Source organism: Mandrillus leucophaeus, unplaced genomic scaffold (genome assembly GCF_000951045.1).
Source record: "Mandrillus leucophaeus isolate KB7577 unplaced genomic scaffold, Mleu.le_1.0 Scaffold555, whole genome shotgun sequence".
Lineage (NCBI taxonomy): Eukaryota > Metazoa > Chordata > Mammalia > Primates > Cercopithecidae > Mandrillus > Mandrillus leucophaeus.
Window position 1 is genome coordinate 186,893 of NW_012105975.1, and position 13,368 is coordinate 200,260.

The 13,368-nt window shown below is 46.4% G+C and overlaps 1 protein-coding gene across 2 annotated transcripts; it reads left to right on the plus strand.

The window, feature by feature from the left end:
• Positions 1-1,926: 1,926 nt before the first annotated feature.
• On the plus strand, positions 1,927-11,976 carry NCL (nucleolin). Of its 2 annotated transcripts, XM_011998076.1 has the most exons (15): positions 1,998-2,195; positions 3,052-3,168; positions 4,360-4,464; positions 4,513-4,840; positions 5,514-5,708; positions 5,806-5,892; positions 6,080-6,221; positions 7,281-7,405; positions 8,035-8,158; positions 8,618-8,775; positions 9,607-9,730; positions 9,962-10,095; positions 10,593-10,719; positions 11,101-11,324; positions 11,472-11,976. In XM_011998076.1, exons 1-15 carry the CDS (start codon positions 2,178-2,180, stop codon positions 11,546-11,548), a joined length of 2,085 nt encoding a protein of 694 aa, XP_011853466.1. In that variant the 5' UTR covers positions 1,998-2,177; the 3' UTR covers positions 11,549-11,976. The 2 variants fall into 2 exon arrangements, with proteins under 2 accessions (XP_011853465.1, XP_011853466.1); XM_011998075.1 differs by having other exon boundaries at positions 1,927-2,195; positions 4,360-4,840.
• Positions 11,977-13,368: the final 1,392 nt, after the last annotated feature.

A 13,368-nucleotide genomic window follows, 5' to 3' on the forward strand; every position in this document is an offset into this window, starting at 1 on the left:
ACAGGCCAAACGTGGCTCACATCTATAATCCCAGTGCTTTGAGAGGCTAAGGCGGGAGGATTGATAAAACTGGGGATGTCAAGGCTGCAGTGAGCCATGATCCTGCCACTGCCCTCTAGCCTGAGTGACAGAGTAAGATTCTGTCTCAAAAAAAAACAAAGAAACTGGGATGACACAGCAGTGTCTTCACTTATATCCTACACCTCCACTGCTAGCTATGTGACCCTGGCCAAGTTAATTTACCTCTATGCCCCAGTTTCTATAAAACAGTGATAACTTTTTGGAAAGGTTATTTTGAAGAGTAAGTGAATGAATATATGAGGAGCTGCAAGAGCGCCTGGCACTGAATCAGCATTATAAAGTGTTAGATATTGCTATTTTGCTGCCCCAGACTAACTCCAAAGCAACGCCACTTGAGCCATGCCGGCTCTCCTTGCTGCTGCTTCTACCTAAATACTTCTTCATTTAACAAATAATTTTCATTTCTTTCTTTTTTTTTTTGAGATGGGGTTTTGCTCTTGTTGCTCAGGCTGGAGTGCAACGGCGCCATCTCGGTTCACTGCAACCTCTGCCTCCTGGGCTCAAGCGATCCTCCCACCTCAGCCTCCCGAGTAGCTGGGGCTCCAGGCGAGTGCCACTACACCCGCTAATTATTATTTTTTTGTAGAGACAGGGTCGCATTATATTACCCAGGCCAGTCTCAAGTTCCTGGACTCAAGCGATCCTCCTGCATCAGCCTCCCAAAGCACTGGGATTACAGGCATGAGCCATCGCGCCTGGCCTTAACAAACACTTTTCTTTCTTTCTTTCTGAGACGGAGTCTCGCTGTGTCGCCCAGGCTGGAGTGCAGTGGCGCGATGTCGGCTCACTGCAATCTCCGACGCCCCGGTTCATGCGCCTCGGCCTCCCAAAGTGCTGGGACTGCGGGCCTGAGCCACCGCGCCCCGCCTGAGGTGATTTTTAACAAGTACAGCCGTAGCTGCAGGTATTCTGGTTCTGTAGGAACAATGAGGTATGGATGGATCCATACCTGGACCCGTGGATTGGATGGATCCCAGGCAGGCCCTGGACGGAGGGAAATGCTCTGGTTTGCTAAGCCCGGCATCGAGGGAGACCCACCCACAAAGCTAACCGTGGAAGTCACTGGCGGCCTCCTTCGCCCTGCCGGTGGCTCTCGACCTGCTCCCGAGCCATCTGGTGACACTGACTTAGCAGCCACCACCTTAATTGGCGCATTCGACGCAAATACCAACCAGGGAACCTGTGGGCGCTCAAAGGCCCGGCTTTGCGGTCGGCCCGCCCAGGCCCCTCTCCTTGCCCTGTGAGGCCAGAAAGTTACTTCTCCGAGGCCGTTCCCCATGATGAGAAATATCTCCCGCCTGAGGTTCTGTGGGGTAGGGGAGGTTCGTGCATTTCTCACAGAAAACCTCGCACAGACCCGCGACTGCCTTTATTAACGGCTCTCAGGAGGCTGCCTGCAGCCGGGGGTGTCTCCAGTCCCATGCTCGCGGGCAAGCAGGGCTGAGCTGTGCCTCCGAAAGGGCCAACGGGAACTCCGCGGTCCCTGAACTTCCGGGGCTGGCGGGCTTCTTTCTCCAGGGCCACCTGGAGCCCCGGCGTGAGTGCCTGCCGGGGCCGCGCGCAGGGTCTTTGAGGAACTCCAAGGCTGCCCGAGCCTAGGGAGCCAGCCACATTGGAGATCCCTAGACCGCCCGATTCCACCACCCCCGCGGTCCCCTCACAGCCGGCGCCAAAAACGCCAGTCCCACGGCGCAGGCCGGGACCCGCGCGCCCACGGCCCAATCAGCGCCGGCCTTGCACAAAGCGAGCCCCGCCCCCACGGCACGGCTGCCAGCCCCTCCCCCTCCCGTGGCCGCCTCGGCCCGCCCACTCCCCGCCCCGCGCCGTTCTTGGTTAGAGGCTCGCGATTGGCTCAGGGGGACTGCCGCGAGCTCTGGTTGGTCGGCACGGAGTCACGAGGGCGCCGTCGTCGCCTTTCCACAGGCGATTACTGGGCAGGCTCAGTCTTTCGCCTCAGTCTCGAGCTCTCGCTGGCCTTCGAGTGTACGTGCTCCGGGATCTTCAGCACCCGCGGCCGCCATCGCCGTCGCTTGGCTTCCTCTGGACTCATCTGCGCCACTTCTCCGCTCCACACTCCGCCGCCATAAGCCGCCATCATGGTGAAGCTCGCGAAGGTAAACGGCCTTGAGCGCGAGCGCAGACGTCTAGGCCTGCTCTCCGAGGGGCGAGCGCGGCGGCGCGGGGAGGAGGGCCTGCGCGCAGTCCCGGGCGCGTTCTAGGGCGCCATGCTGCGGGAAGTCTCGCGCGATTAGTGGGGAGGTCTCGCGGCTTCTGGCTAGTTGGTGGCGAGGTGAAGAGCTTCTGCAGGTGCTGGGGGCGGCGAACGCGGCGGGAAAGACGGAGTCACTGAGCGCGGGGAGGGGGCGCTGGGCCCCGGGGTGGGGAGATGAGACCAAACTCCTGCGACGCATACGAGTCGGGACCCGACTCCTGACGCACGTGCCCGGGAGCGCGGCCTGCCACGTGGGCCGCGCCGCGTGGGTCCTGGAATCTCCAGAGGCACCGGTGCCTTGCGCCAGGAAATGGCGGTATCGGCCCTATTCGGAGTCCCGGCCTGGCAAGCCGACACGTGGTGGGCCCCGGAAGGTGGCTCTGCCGCGTGCCTTTTGCTCCGTGTTTCGGGCACGTGGTGGCCTACCAGGTACCCCCACGTGGCCGCGCCGCCTCTTTAAGGGGCGGGGTTGTCTTGCTGGGAAAGGCATAATGTTCATGAGAAAACCAAGGTAGTTACTTCTTACCTTCGGGCGGGTTTTCTGTTTGTGAAGCCCGGGAGGAAAATTGTGGGCGGTTGAAAGTAGTCCATCTTGCATTGCCATCAGGACTCGTTTTGATGTTGTGCTGTTTGGCACTATGAGAAATGGATCTGAGGAAGGAGAGATGATGGCGTTTTACTATGAACAGTAATGGCAAAATATGAATGGCCTGAAATGTTGAGGTGGAGGTGTAATGACCTACTTGTGTGCATTTTAGGCAGGTAAAAATCAAGGTGACCCGAAGAAAATGGCTCCTCCTCCGAAGGAGGTAGAAGAAGACAGTGAAGATGAAGAAATGTCAGAAGATGAAGAAGATGATAGCAGTGGAGAAGAGGTAATTTTATCCAGCTTAATGCAGAATTGTGTTAAAACTACAACAATGGAGAGTTAAGACATGAAATTGGATGTCTGTGGCTAAAATAAGATTTTATTCATCCAGGTATGTCCTATTGTAGTGGTTGTTTCACAAGCTCTTCACTGACATGTCAAGGTGTCATTTGGCTAAGTATTTGAATGTGAGTTTGAGACAAGAGGTCTGGGGATCTCCTTTCCATGTGCCTCTGCAGGGCAAGGAGTGTGATTTGTTGTGTTAAATCATTACATTTTTCCAGTTTCAACATGTTAGCCTCACCCCGACGTGTAGAGCTGGGCATTGTATTCAGATCTGAGGATAACCTTCCCAGATTCCTTTCCTAGCTTCCAATTAAGATTAATTGGTCTCCATTCCATTATATATGAACTTTGTAATACTACTCACTGCGTTATAGTTATCTTTGGTGTAGACTGAGGGCTGCCACCTCTTTGTGTTAACATTGACCCTCTTTACTCTTTGGCAGTCCTGGCCTTTTATTTGCTCACTGTAAAGACATCTGAGCACTGAATTGTGCTCAGGTTTCTCGTTGATAATTGAATAAAAGTTTTATTCTTCCACACATTGCCTAATAAAACTATGGGATTTTCATGTAGCTAAACGATGGCTTTTATCAAACTAACATGCTCACTCTTTGATGTGTGATAGTTTTGTAAGGGATAATTATGTTTAGCCTATTTGATCTTCATTTTATCTCAGGTCCTAAGAATTGAGCTTCACTGGACTCAGTACTGCCACCCACCATAGGAGCCCCAAATGATTTAATACGTTAATGCTTGGAGTCTCCTAGGTGTAAGGTTCTGAATAATTTACGCATAGTAATTCGTTATTGTTATACATGTAATATGATACTATTACCATTTTCAGATGAGAAAGTTGGGGTTTGGGAAAGTATGAGGTGCAAGAATTCAGAGGTCTGGTTCAGAGGTATTTTAAGTGTTCAAAAGGGTTCCTTATGGCTGGGTATTCACCTGATAATAAGGGCTCTGACCTAAGACAACATAACAGAAGCCTGGAGTTTAACATGCTAACATGTGTCTAGCGCATGTGGTCTTGAACCAGAAGCATTGCCAGAATCTAACACTCATTGGGACCATGGTTATCTTTTTGGGTGTGGGGCTGGACTTATTGGTTTGGTTTTCATTTATTCTCAAGGTTGTCATACCTCAGAAGAAAGGCAAGAAGGCTGCTGCAACCTCAGCAAAGAAGGTGGTAGTTTCCCCAACAAAAAAGGTTGCAGTTGCCACACCAGCCAAGAAAGCAGCTGTCACTCCAGGCAAAAAGGCAGCAGCAACACCTGCCAAGAAGACAGTTACACCAGCCAAAGCAGTTGCCACACCTGGCAAGAAGGGAGCCACACCAGGCAAAGCATTGGTAGCAACCCCTGGTAAGAAGGGTGCTGCCATCCCAGCCAAGGGGGCAAAGAATGGTAAGAATGCCAAGAAGGAAGACAGTGATGAAGAGGAGGAGGATGACAGTGAGGAAGATGATGAGGATGATGAAGACGAAGATGAGGATGAAGATGAAATTGAACCAGCAGTGATGAAAGCAGCAGCTGCTGCCCCTGCCTCAGAGGATGAGGATGATGAGGATGATGAAGATGATGAGGATGAGGATGATGACGATGAGGAAGATGGTAAGTTGTTGTCTTGGTAGTTACTGGGCTTCTGATTGCAAGATATCTTGAGATTCTGGGATCAACATATTCCACAACAACCTAGAGATGAGAGTAGAGTCCTTGTGGGAATTCTCTGGGCTGTTGTGTGTTAGACTTAATTGCCCATGAATGATTTTTGTCCCTCCTGAGAAAATTTCAACAGCACATTCTGTGAGTGTTTTTCATAATGTAGGATTTTGTTTCTTAGTGATCTTTTTTGTTTTGTTTTTGTTTTTGTTTTTTAATTTTTTTGACATGGGAGTTTTTGCTGTTTCCCAGGCTGGAGTGCAGTGGCGCGCTGTCTCGGCTCACTGCAACCTCCATCTCCAGGGTTCAAGCAGTTCTGCCTCAGCCTCCCAAGTAGCTGTGATTACAGGCGACCACTACTATGCGCTACTAATTTTTGTATTTTTAGTAGAAACGAGGTTTCACCATGTTGGCCAGGCTGGTCTCGAACTTTTGACCTCAGGTGATCCACCCACCTTGGCCTCCCAAAGTGCTAGGATTACAGGCGTGAGCCACTGTGCCTGGCCCCAAGTAATCTATTCTTGCCATGACTATTAACTAAACATGGTGACAGGATTGCATTAGATTTTAAAACCGATGTTGGTTTTGGGAGATTGCTGCAATTTTTAGGTGGCTTATCTTTCAGACTCTGAAGAAGAAGCTATGGAGACTACACCAGCCAAAGGAAAGAAAGCTGCAAAAGTTGTTCCTGTGAAAGCCAAGAACGTGGCTGAGGATGAAGATGAAGAAGAGGATGATGAGGACGAGGATGATGACGACGATGAAGATGATGAGGATGATGATGATGATGAAGATGAGGAGGAAGAAGAGGAGGAGGAAGGTAATTAAATTAGATTCTGACATACATTGACATGAGTTGTTTAAAGGGGGCACTTAAGTGTGGCTATTGATGGGTAATACATTGACATCTTGTCCAGAGCCTGTCAAAGAAGCACCTGGAAAACGAAAGAAGGAAATGGCCAAACAGAAAGCAGCTCCTGAAGCCAAGAAACAGAAAGTGGAAGGTAACTTGCAGAATTAGGGGATGTGGGGGAGATAAACAGCACAAATGATGAATGACAAAGGGACTTAATACTGAAACATGATGTTACATTGCAGTGTGCTGATGTGCTGTGTATAGAAATTTTGCTTTGGAAACTAACTTTTTACCACACTTCACAAGTAGACTGAGTTCAGCTTTTTTTTGTATAGGCACAGAACCGACTACGGCTTTCAATCTCTTTGTTGGAAACCTAAACTTTAACAAATCTGCTCCTGAGTTAAAAACTGGTATCAGCGATGTTTTTGCTAAAAATGATCTTGCTGTTGTGGATGTCAGAATTGGTATGACTAGGTAAGTGCTTCATGCACATTACATACACATGGGTCTGTTAATACTTTTCCTTCCCCTATTAGCACAGTTACTTTAGCCTGCCACTCTTAAACGTGAATAGTGTAAACATCTTCAAGGATTAGCATTAGTGAACTAAGTTAGAATTAAACCATAGAGTCCCTGGATTGCAATTTTCACAGTCAGTCGTAACTTGGTATAGCACAGAATAATCTTAGTAAGTTTTTTTGTCTTTTTTGTTTTGTTTCGTTTTTTATTGAGACGGACTCTGGCTTTCGCTCAGGCTGCAGTACAGTGGCGCAATCTTGGCTCACTGCAACCTCTGCCTCCCGGGTTCCAGTGATTCTCCTTCCTAAGCCCCCTGAGTAGCTGGGATTACAGGTGCACGTCACCACGCCTGGGGAATCTTTGTATTTTTAGTTGAGACAGGGTTTCACCATGTTGGCCAGGCTGGTTTCGAACTCCTGACCTCAAGTGATCCACCCAACTCGACCTCTCGAAGTGCTGGGATTACAGGCGTGAGCCACTGTGCCCAGCCTAAATTGGGGTCTTGAGGCACCAGTGTTGGTGTTAGGCAGGAGAATCGCTTGAACCTGGGTGACGGAGGTTGCAGTGAGCCAAGTTCGCACCACTGTACTCCAGCCTGGGCAACAGATTGAGACTCTGTCTCAGTTTAAAATAATAATAATTTGATGTTTATTTTCTTGGAAGTACCTGAAACTATTAGACCTGACTAGTCATCATAGTGAATGCTTTTATCCAGGCAGGATTCTCCTGTATTAGTGCTTACAGGTGTTCTTTTGTCAGCTGCTACTGTGAATTGTTTTAAGCAATTTAGCTAATGATGATGACCTCTAACGTGAATGTGCATGTCATATCTCCGTACTGAGACCTTGTTCTGTAGCTACAATTTGCAGAGCCTTGACTTTGTTTTGCTAATATTAGGGCTGCTTTTTAAAATGTGATCTTTGTTTGCATCATCACATTTGTCTAGAATACATATTGTGGATTTCAATTTGTGTTTTCATCTGTTGTAATTTTGCCCTTCTCTCCACCTTGAAGGAAATTTGGTTATGTGGATTTTGAATCTGCTGAAGACCTGGAGAAAGCCTTGGAACTCACTGGTTTGAAAGTCTTTGGCAATGAAATTAAACTAGAGAAACCAAAAGGAAAAGACAGTAAGAAGGGTATGTAAGGCTTTAGGAGATTATGCAATAAATTCAGGAGCTAGACTGCTAGGGAAAATGCTTTGTAACCCATTTCCCTTGGTTTCCTCTCTTTAAATTTTTTTTTTCCCCTTGGTTTCCTCTTAATGTGGGAATTAAATGAGCTGGTGTTTACAAGAGTACTTGGCACTGCTTGCTAGTGTTACAGTGTAAATTCTTGAGTTAGGCAAGCAAGAGCACTTTTATACGGAACACGAATTATTAGATGCACCTAAATTAATGTAAAGGGGTCTTCACTGAAACTAGATTAGGTCCCTAATTACTGTTTGCATCCTTTACTTTATTTCTCTATATACAGTTGTAATGTTTTAAATTGGTACGTTCACCTTTTTTGTTTCTAAAAATAATATGCATCTACTCCAGGTTGAACTCTAGTGTACCCAGCGGATAGTTTGACATCAGCTGTGACAACATGGAGGGACCACTTGTGTGTTGACACTGCTATATCTCCAAGGCACAGAGCCTTGTACATTATAGGATCTCAAATTATTTGTTGAATAGAGCTATGTCTTTTTTTTTCCCCTCTTTGTTGTTGCCCCCCACCTTTGGTTTTTCAGGCCATGGAGCTCATTTTTGTTTTTTTAATCTAGAGCGAGATGCGAGAACGCTTTTGGCTAAAAATCTCCCTTACAAAGTTACTCAGGATGAATTGAAAGAAGTGTTTGAAGATGCTGCGGAGATCAGATTAGTCAGCAAGGATGGGAAAAGTAAAGGGTATGTTCTGTCTATTGAAATGTAAGGGTTTTCTTAACATGAATACACATTCCTGCTTTATAAAAGAAATGTTGGTTTGATTTTCTTAGGTGTGTAATTTTGGGCAGTTTAACCTGTAAATTTGTGCCTCAATTACCCATCTGTACCATGGGGATAACGTACTCATAGGGTGATTTTAAAAGACAAGGTAATACATATAAAGGAGCAAGAAATGTGCCTAGCTTACAACAAATACTTTGTGAGTAGTAGTTCAGTGAGGTGAGGTTACTGTGAAAAAATTTTGAGTATTTGTAAAACTGTAGTGGGAAGTAAGAGGGAAGCTCAAGTTTGATTGAAAAGTAGCATAAAACTAAGGGCATTTATTGTGTTCAGATCTGAAGCAAGTTCTGTGTTGCTGAGGTAAAAGCATTTGTGTTAATGTGGTTTTAAAAACCATGAGTTCTTCTCCCTCCATTGCAGGATTGCTTATATTGAATTTAAGACAGAAGCTGATGCAGAGAAAACCTTTGAGGAAAAGCAGGGAACAGAGATTGATGGGCGATCTATTTCCCTGTACTATACCGGAGAGAAAGGTCAAAATCAAGACTATAGAGGTGGAAAGAATAGCACTTGGAGTGGTAAGAAATTAGGCTTGTTACCGGGTTCCAGAATTGATGGAGGGAACTCCTTTGTGTCTTTGTACTTCATAAGTTTATACTTTTTAATCAAAGTTACTTAAATGTAGGTGAAGATCAAGGACATTATACCCCAAGTTATACTCTTATTTGGAATAGTAATTTCCGATCTTGAATGAGAGCTCTAAAATCATTTTGCATTGGAATACAGTAGGCAAATCAAGCTTCCTTTGTAGGTATGTTTTATACTTTAAATGACTTCGACTATGTGTTTTTTTTTTTTTTTTTGAAACAGTCTCGCTCTGTGGCCCGGGCTGGAGTGCAGTGGCCGGATCTCAGCTTACTGCAAGCTCCGCCTCCTGGGCTTACGCCATTCTCCTGCCTCAGCCTCCCGAGTAGCTGGGACTACAGGCGCCCGCGACCTCGCCCGGCTAGTTTTTTGTATTTTTTAGTAGAGACGGGGTTTCACCGTGTTAGCCAGGATGGTCTCGATCTCCTGACCTCGTGATCCGCCCATCTCGGCCTCCCAAAGTGCTGGGATTACAGGCTTGAGCCACCGCGCCCGGCCGACTATGTGTGTTTTGAACTCAGATTATTGTTCTAGGAAAACAGGCCGGTAGTCAGCCTATACATAAAGAACCACCACCAGAACATTGCAACATGTACTAAGTACTTAATATGTTGAGTAACAAAAGTGGATTTCACTTACATCATCAGTATTTGTGTGTTAACTCTTTCAAGCACTGAAATGCTTAGGAATAAAATATTACTGCTCTGACCGAAGCTGGGAACCACTGTTTCCGAGTCTTAGGAATGTGGCATCTCTATTTGCAGGTGAATCAAAAACTCTGGTTTTAAGCAACCTCTCCTACAGTGCAACAGAAGAAACTCTTCAGGAAGTATTTGAGAAAGCAACTTTTATCAAAGTACCCCAGAACCAAAATGGCAAATCTAAAGGGTAAGATAATTAATACCTTTATATCAGTTACAGGCTATATATGTCTTACAGGTCTAAAGGAACGTAAGGTCATGTGATCCTGTCAGAAAAGCCAAATAATTTTAGCTACGTAAATGAGTGTAAAAGAGCGTCATTTAGGTACCAACTTGAGAGAAGGCTTGGCAGCATCTTGTGACAGTGAAGGAGCACGTGCTTGGTAACTTACTCTAAGCATTAACTGTTCATCCTCAGGTATGCATTTATAGAGTTTGCTTCATTCGAAGATGCTAAAGAAGCTTTAAATTCCTGTAATAAAAGGGAAATTGAGGGCAGAGCAATCAGGCTGGAGTTGCAAGGACCCAGGGGATCACCTAATGCCAGAAGCCGTAAGTTCACCTGGATAGGATGCTGTGGTTGGGGGTAGCACTCTCAGTGCTTTTGGTGTTTATTTTTTGCACAAATTCTGTGTTTCCTGTTGCTACTGAGTGAAAAATAACTGGATATGATGACTGATTACCTGAGAAATAATTGATGAAATCTCAAGAAGATTCCTCTAGATAGTCAAGTTCTGATCCAGCTGTGTCAACTCAGAGCAGCAAGTTTGCCCATGATTTCCTGCCCCATCCAGTGGGCAGCACCTGCTTGGGGGGTTCTCCCACTTTCCATAGAAGATGGGCAGAATATCAACTATGCAGTGGCAGTTTAAAAAATGTAAACTCAGAATAGCCTTACTTTAATTAAGGACTAGTTGGCTTAGTTGCTTTTCACTGCTTTTCCACTAAGACAAGCATTCTTGGCCAGTAGTCATACCAGGCATTGTGCAAATTCAGTGTTACTACGAACTGTGACTTCACATAAAGTCACAATTTTTTTTCTTCCCCAGAGCCATCCAAAACTCTGTTTGTCAAAGGCCTGTCTGAGGATACCACTGAAGAGACATTAAAGGAGTCATTTGACGGCTCTGTTCGGGCAAGGATAGTCACTGACCGGGAAACTGGGTCCTCCAAAGGGTAAGGGAAGAAAGCACGAGTGCTGCTTTCACTTGAAGGGGTTTTTGTTCGGTGGAGACCTTGAGTCTAAGGTGTCTTCTCATTGAGCTCCTTTCTGTCTATCAGTGGCAGTTTATGGATTCGCACGAGAAGAAGAGAGAATTCACAGCACTAGCATTATTTTACCTTCTGTCTTTACAGAGGTATATTTAGCTGTTTTGTGAGACATTCTGGGGTTCAAGCTGTCACACCAGTTAGTTTTCCATAGAGAGGTACTCTGTCACTGGTATCTTTTCCCAACTAAAGGCTACTTTCTGTAGGATGGCTCCCCAGCGTGTGCAGTTAACTTGGGACATGTGCAGTAGGTGCTTTTATAATGGGCAATTTCATTTGGTGTTCTAGGTTTGGTTTTGTAGACTTCAACAGTGAGGAGGATGCCAAAGCTGCCAAGGAGGCCATGGAAGATGGTGAAATTGATGGAAATAAAGTTACCTTGGACTGGGCCAAACCTAAGGGTGAAGGTGGCTTTGGGGGTCGTGGTGGAGGCAGAGGCGGCTTTGGAGGACGAGGTGGTGGCAGAGGAGGCCGAGGAGGATTTGGTGGCAGAGGCCGGGGAGGCTTTGGAGGTAAGGCACACAGGGATAATGACTTCAATGTCTACTGGACACCACATAGCATATGCTCTTCAGACCGTGCCTTGTCACGGTTCCTAATCACTGGGTGGAGGAACTTTGTACCTATTCTTTTAACAGTGTCTTGCCTTCCCCCTGTAGGGCGAGGCGGCTTCCGAGGAGGCAGAGGAGGAGGAGGTGACCACAAGCCACAAGGAAAGAAGACGAAGTTTGAATAGCTTCTGTCCCTCTGCTTTCCCTTTTCCATTTGAAAGAAAGGACTCTGGGGTTTTTACTGTTACCTGATCAATGACAGAGCCTTCTGAGGACATTCCAAGACAGTATACAGTCCTGTGGTCTCCTTGGAAATCCGTCTAGTTAACATTTCAAGGGCAATACCTTGTTGGTTTTGACTGGATATTCATATAAACTTTTTAAAGAGTTGAGTGATAGAGCTAACCCTTATCTGTAAGTTTTGAATTTATATTGTTTCATCCCATGTACAAAACCATTTTTTCCTACAAATAGTTTGGGTTTTGTTGTTGTTTCTTTTGTTATTTTTTTTTTTTTTTTGCGTTCGTGGGGTTGTAAAAGAAAAGAAAGCAGAATGTTTTATGGTTTTTGCTTCAGCGGCTTTAGGACAAATTAAAAGTCAACTCTGGTGCCAGACGTGTTACTTCCTAAAGAGTGTTTCCACTGGAATGTCACTGGAGAGCATGGCAAAGCCAGCTCTGCCACTCACTTCACCCATCCCAATGGAAATGGCGTAGTGCGTGCGTTTCCAGTATCCCAGTCCCCAACTTGGTTGAAATGCTGGTGAGGGGACCCACTCCTGCAGCCCTGATGCTGATGAAGGCTGCTGCAGCTTCTCCCAGTTTTAGCAGGTCTGAGGATTATGTCCTGTAGAAGACTCTGGAAAGGGGCGCAGGAACACATTAGTCAGGTCTCCTAGGACAAGGAAGGGCATCTGGGAAGAGCAGTGGCTCACACCTGTAGTCCCAACACTTAGGGAGGCCGAGGTGGGCAGATCACCTGAGGTCAGGAGTTGAAGACCAGCGTTGCCAATGTGGTAAAACCGCATCTCTACTAAAAGAAAAATTAACTGGGCATGGTGATGTACTGCTGTAGTCCCAGCTACTCAGGAAGCTGAAGCAGGAAAGTCACGTGAACCCGGGAAGCAGAGGTTGCAGTGAGCTAAGCACACACCACTATGCTACAGGCTGGGTAACAGCGAGTCTCCAGAACAGTTCTGGAATAGAACTCATGCTAGATGGATAGACCAGTGGACACTCAGGGACCATGCGGCTGGGGAGGAAACCACATCCAGTAAACCCCTAAAAAGCCATTTGTTCTGTACTATGTATATTGTTTATTCTTTCTGGTCTTAAGTACTTGCCTCAACCTTCACTTTTAGTAAAAGATGAAGGCCACATGAGAGGTGGGACTATCAACAACGTGATGAATTTAGATGAAACCCAGTGCCCAAAATCAACATAGGTAGCCAAGTGCAAAACCCTGTTTTAGTCAGACTAGCGAAATCAAACTATGATACTTGGATAAGCTTAGAAGGCAACATGCAGAACCTTAGCTGGCTTAAGTTTACCCTGGTTGAGTTGGGCTGCTGAAATCTTAACATCCTTGTGCTTATCACCTACTGCTTGTCAGCCCTGTTCCATGTCCAGGGGACGGGGGTGGTGACAATCCAGTTACAAGACTCACGCTCTAGAGAGGAAGGCGGCCAGTGAGGGTTGTAGCTATGATAAAAAGCAGTGGGAGGGTCTCCCATGAGGCAAGCCTAAGGATAAAAAAAGGAAGGCCTTGCAGTCTGTATTCTAGATAAGGAATTGAAGGCTTTTAGATAAGCCCATCAGGGGTGTTGTGGATTAAGTCTCAAATTGCAGCAAGGGAAATAGTATGAACATAAGAATCTATCTACAGTGGTTTTCAAGAAAGATCCTGTGAGGCCAGGCACCACACCATGGGTCATACCTGTAACCCCAACACCTTGGGAACCTTGGGTGTGGAGATGGCTTGAGCCCAGAAGTTTCAGACCAGCCTA

Excerpts from the sequence above, each read along its gene's own strand:
- NCL (XM_011998075.1), top strand. Across the intron at positions 10,096-10,592 it reads ATCACCTAATGCCAGAAGCC|AGCCATCCAAAACTCTGTTT; the intron begins GTAAGTTCACCT and ends TTTCTTCCCCAG. Across the intron at positions 11,325-11,471 it reads AGGCCGGGGAGGCTTTGGAG|GGCGAGGCGGCTTCCGAGGA; the intron begins GTAAGGCACACA and ends TTCCCCCTGTAG.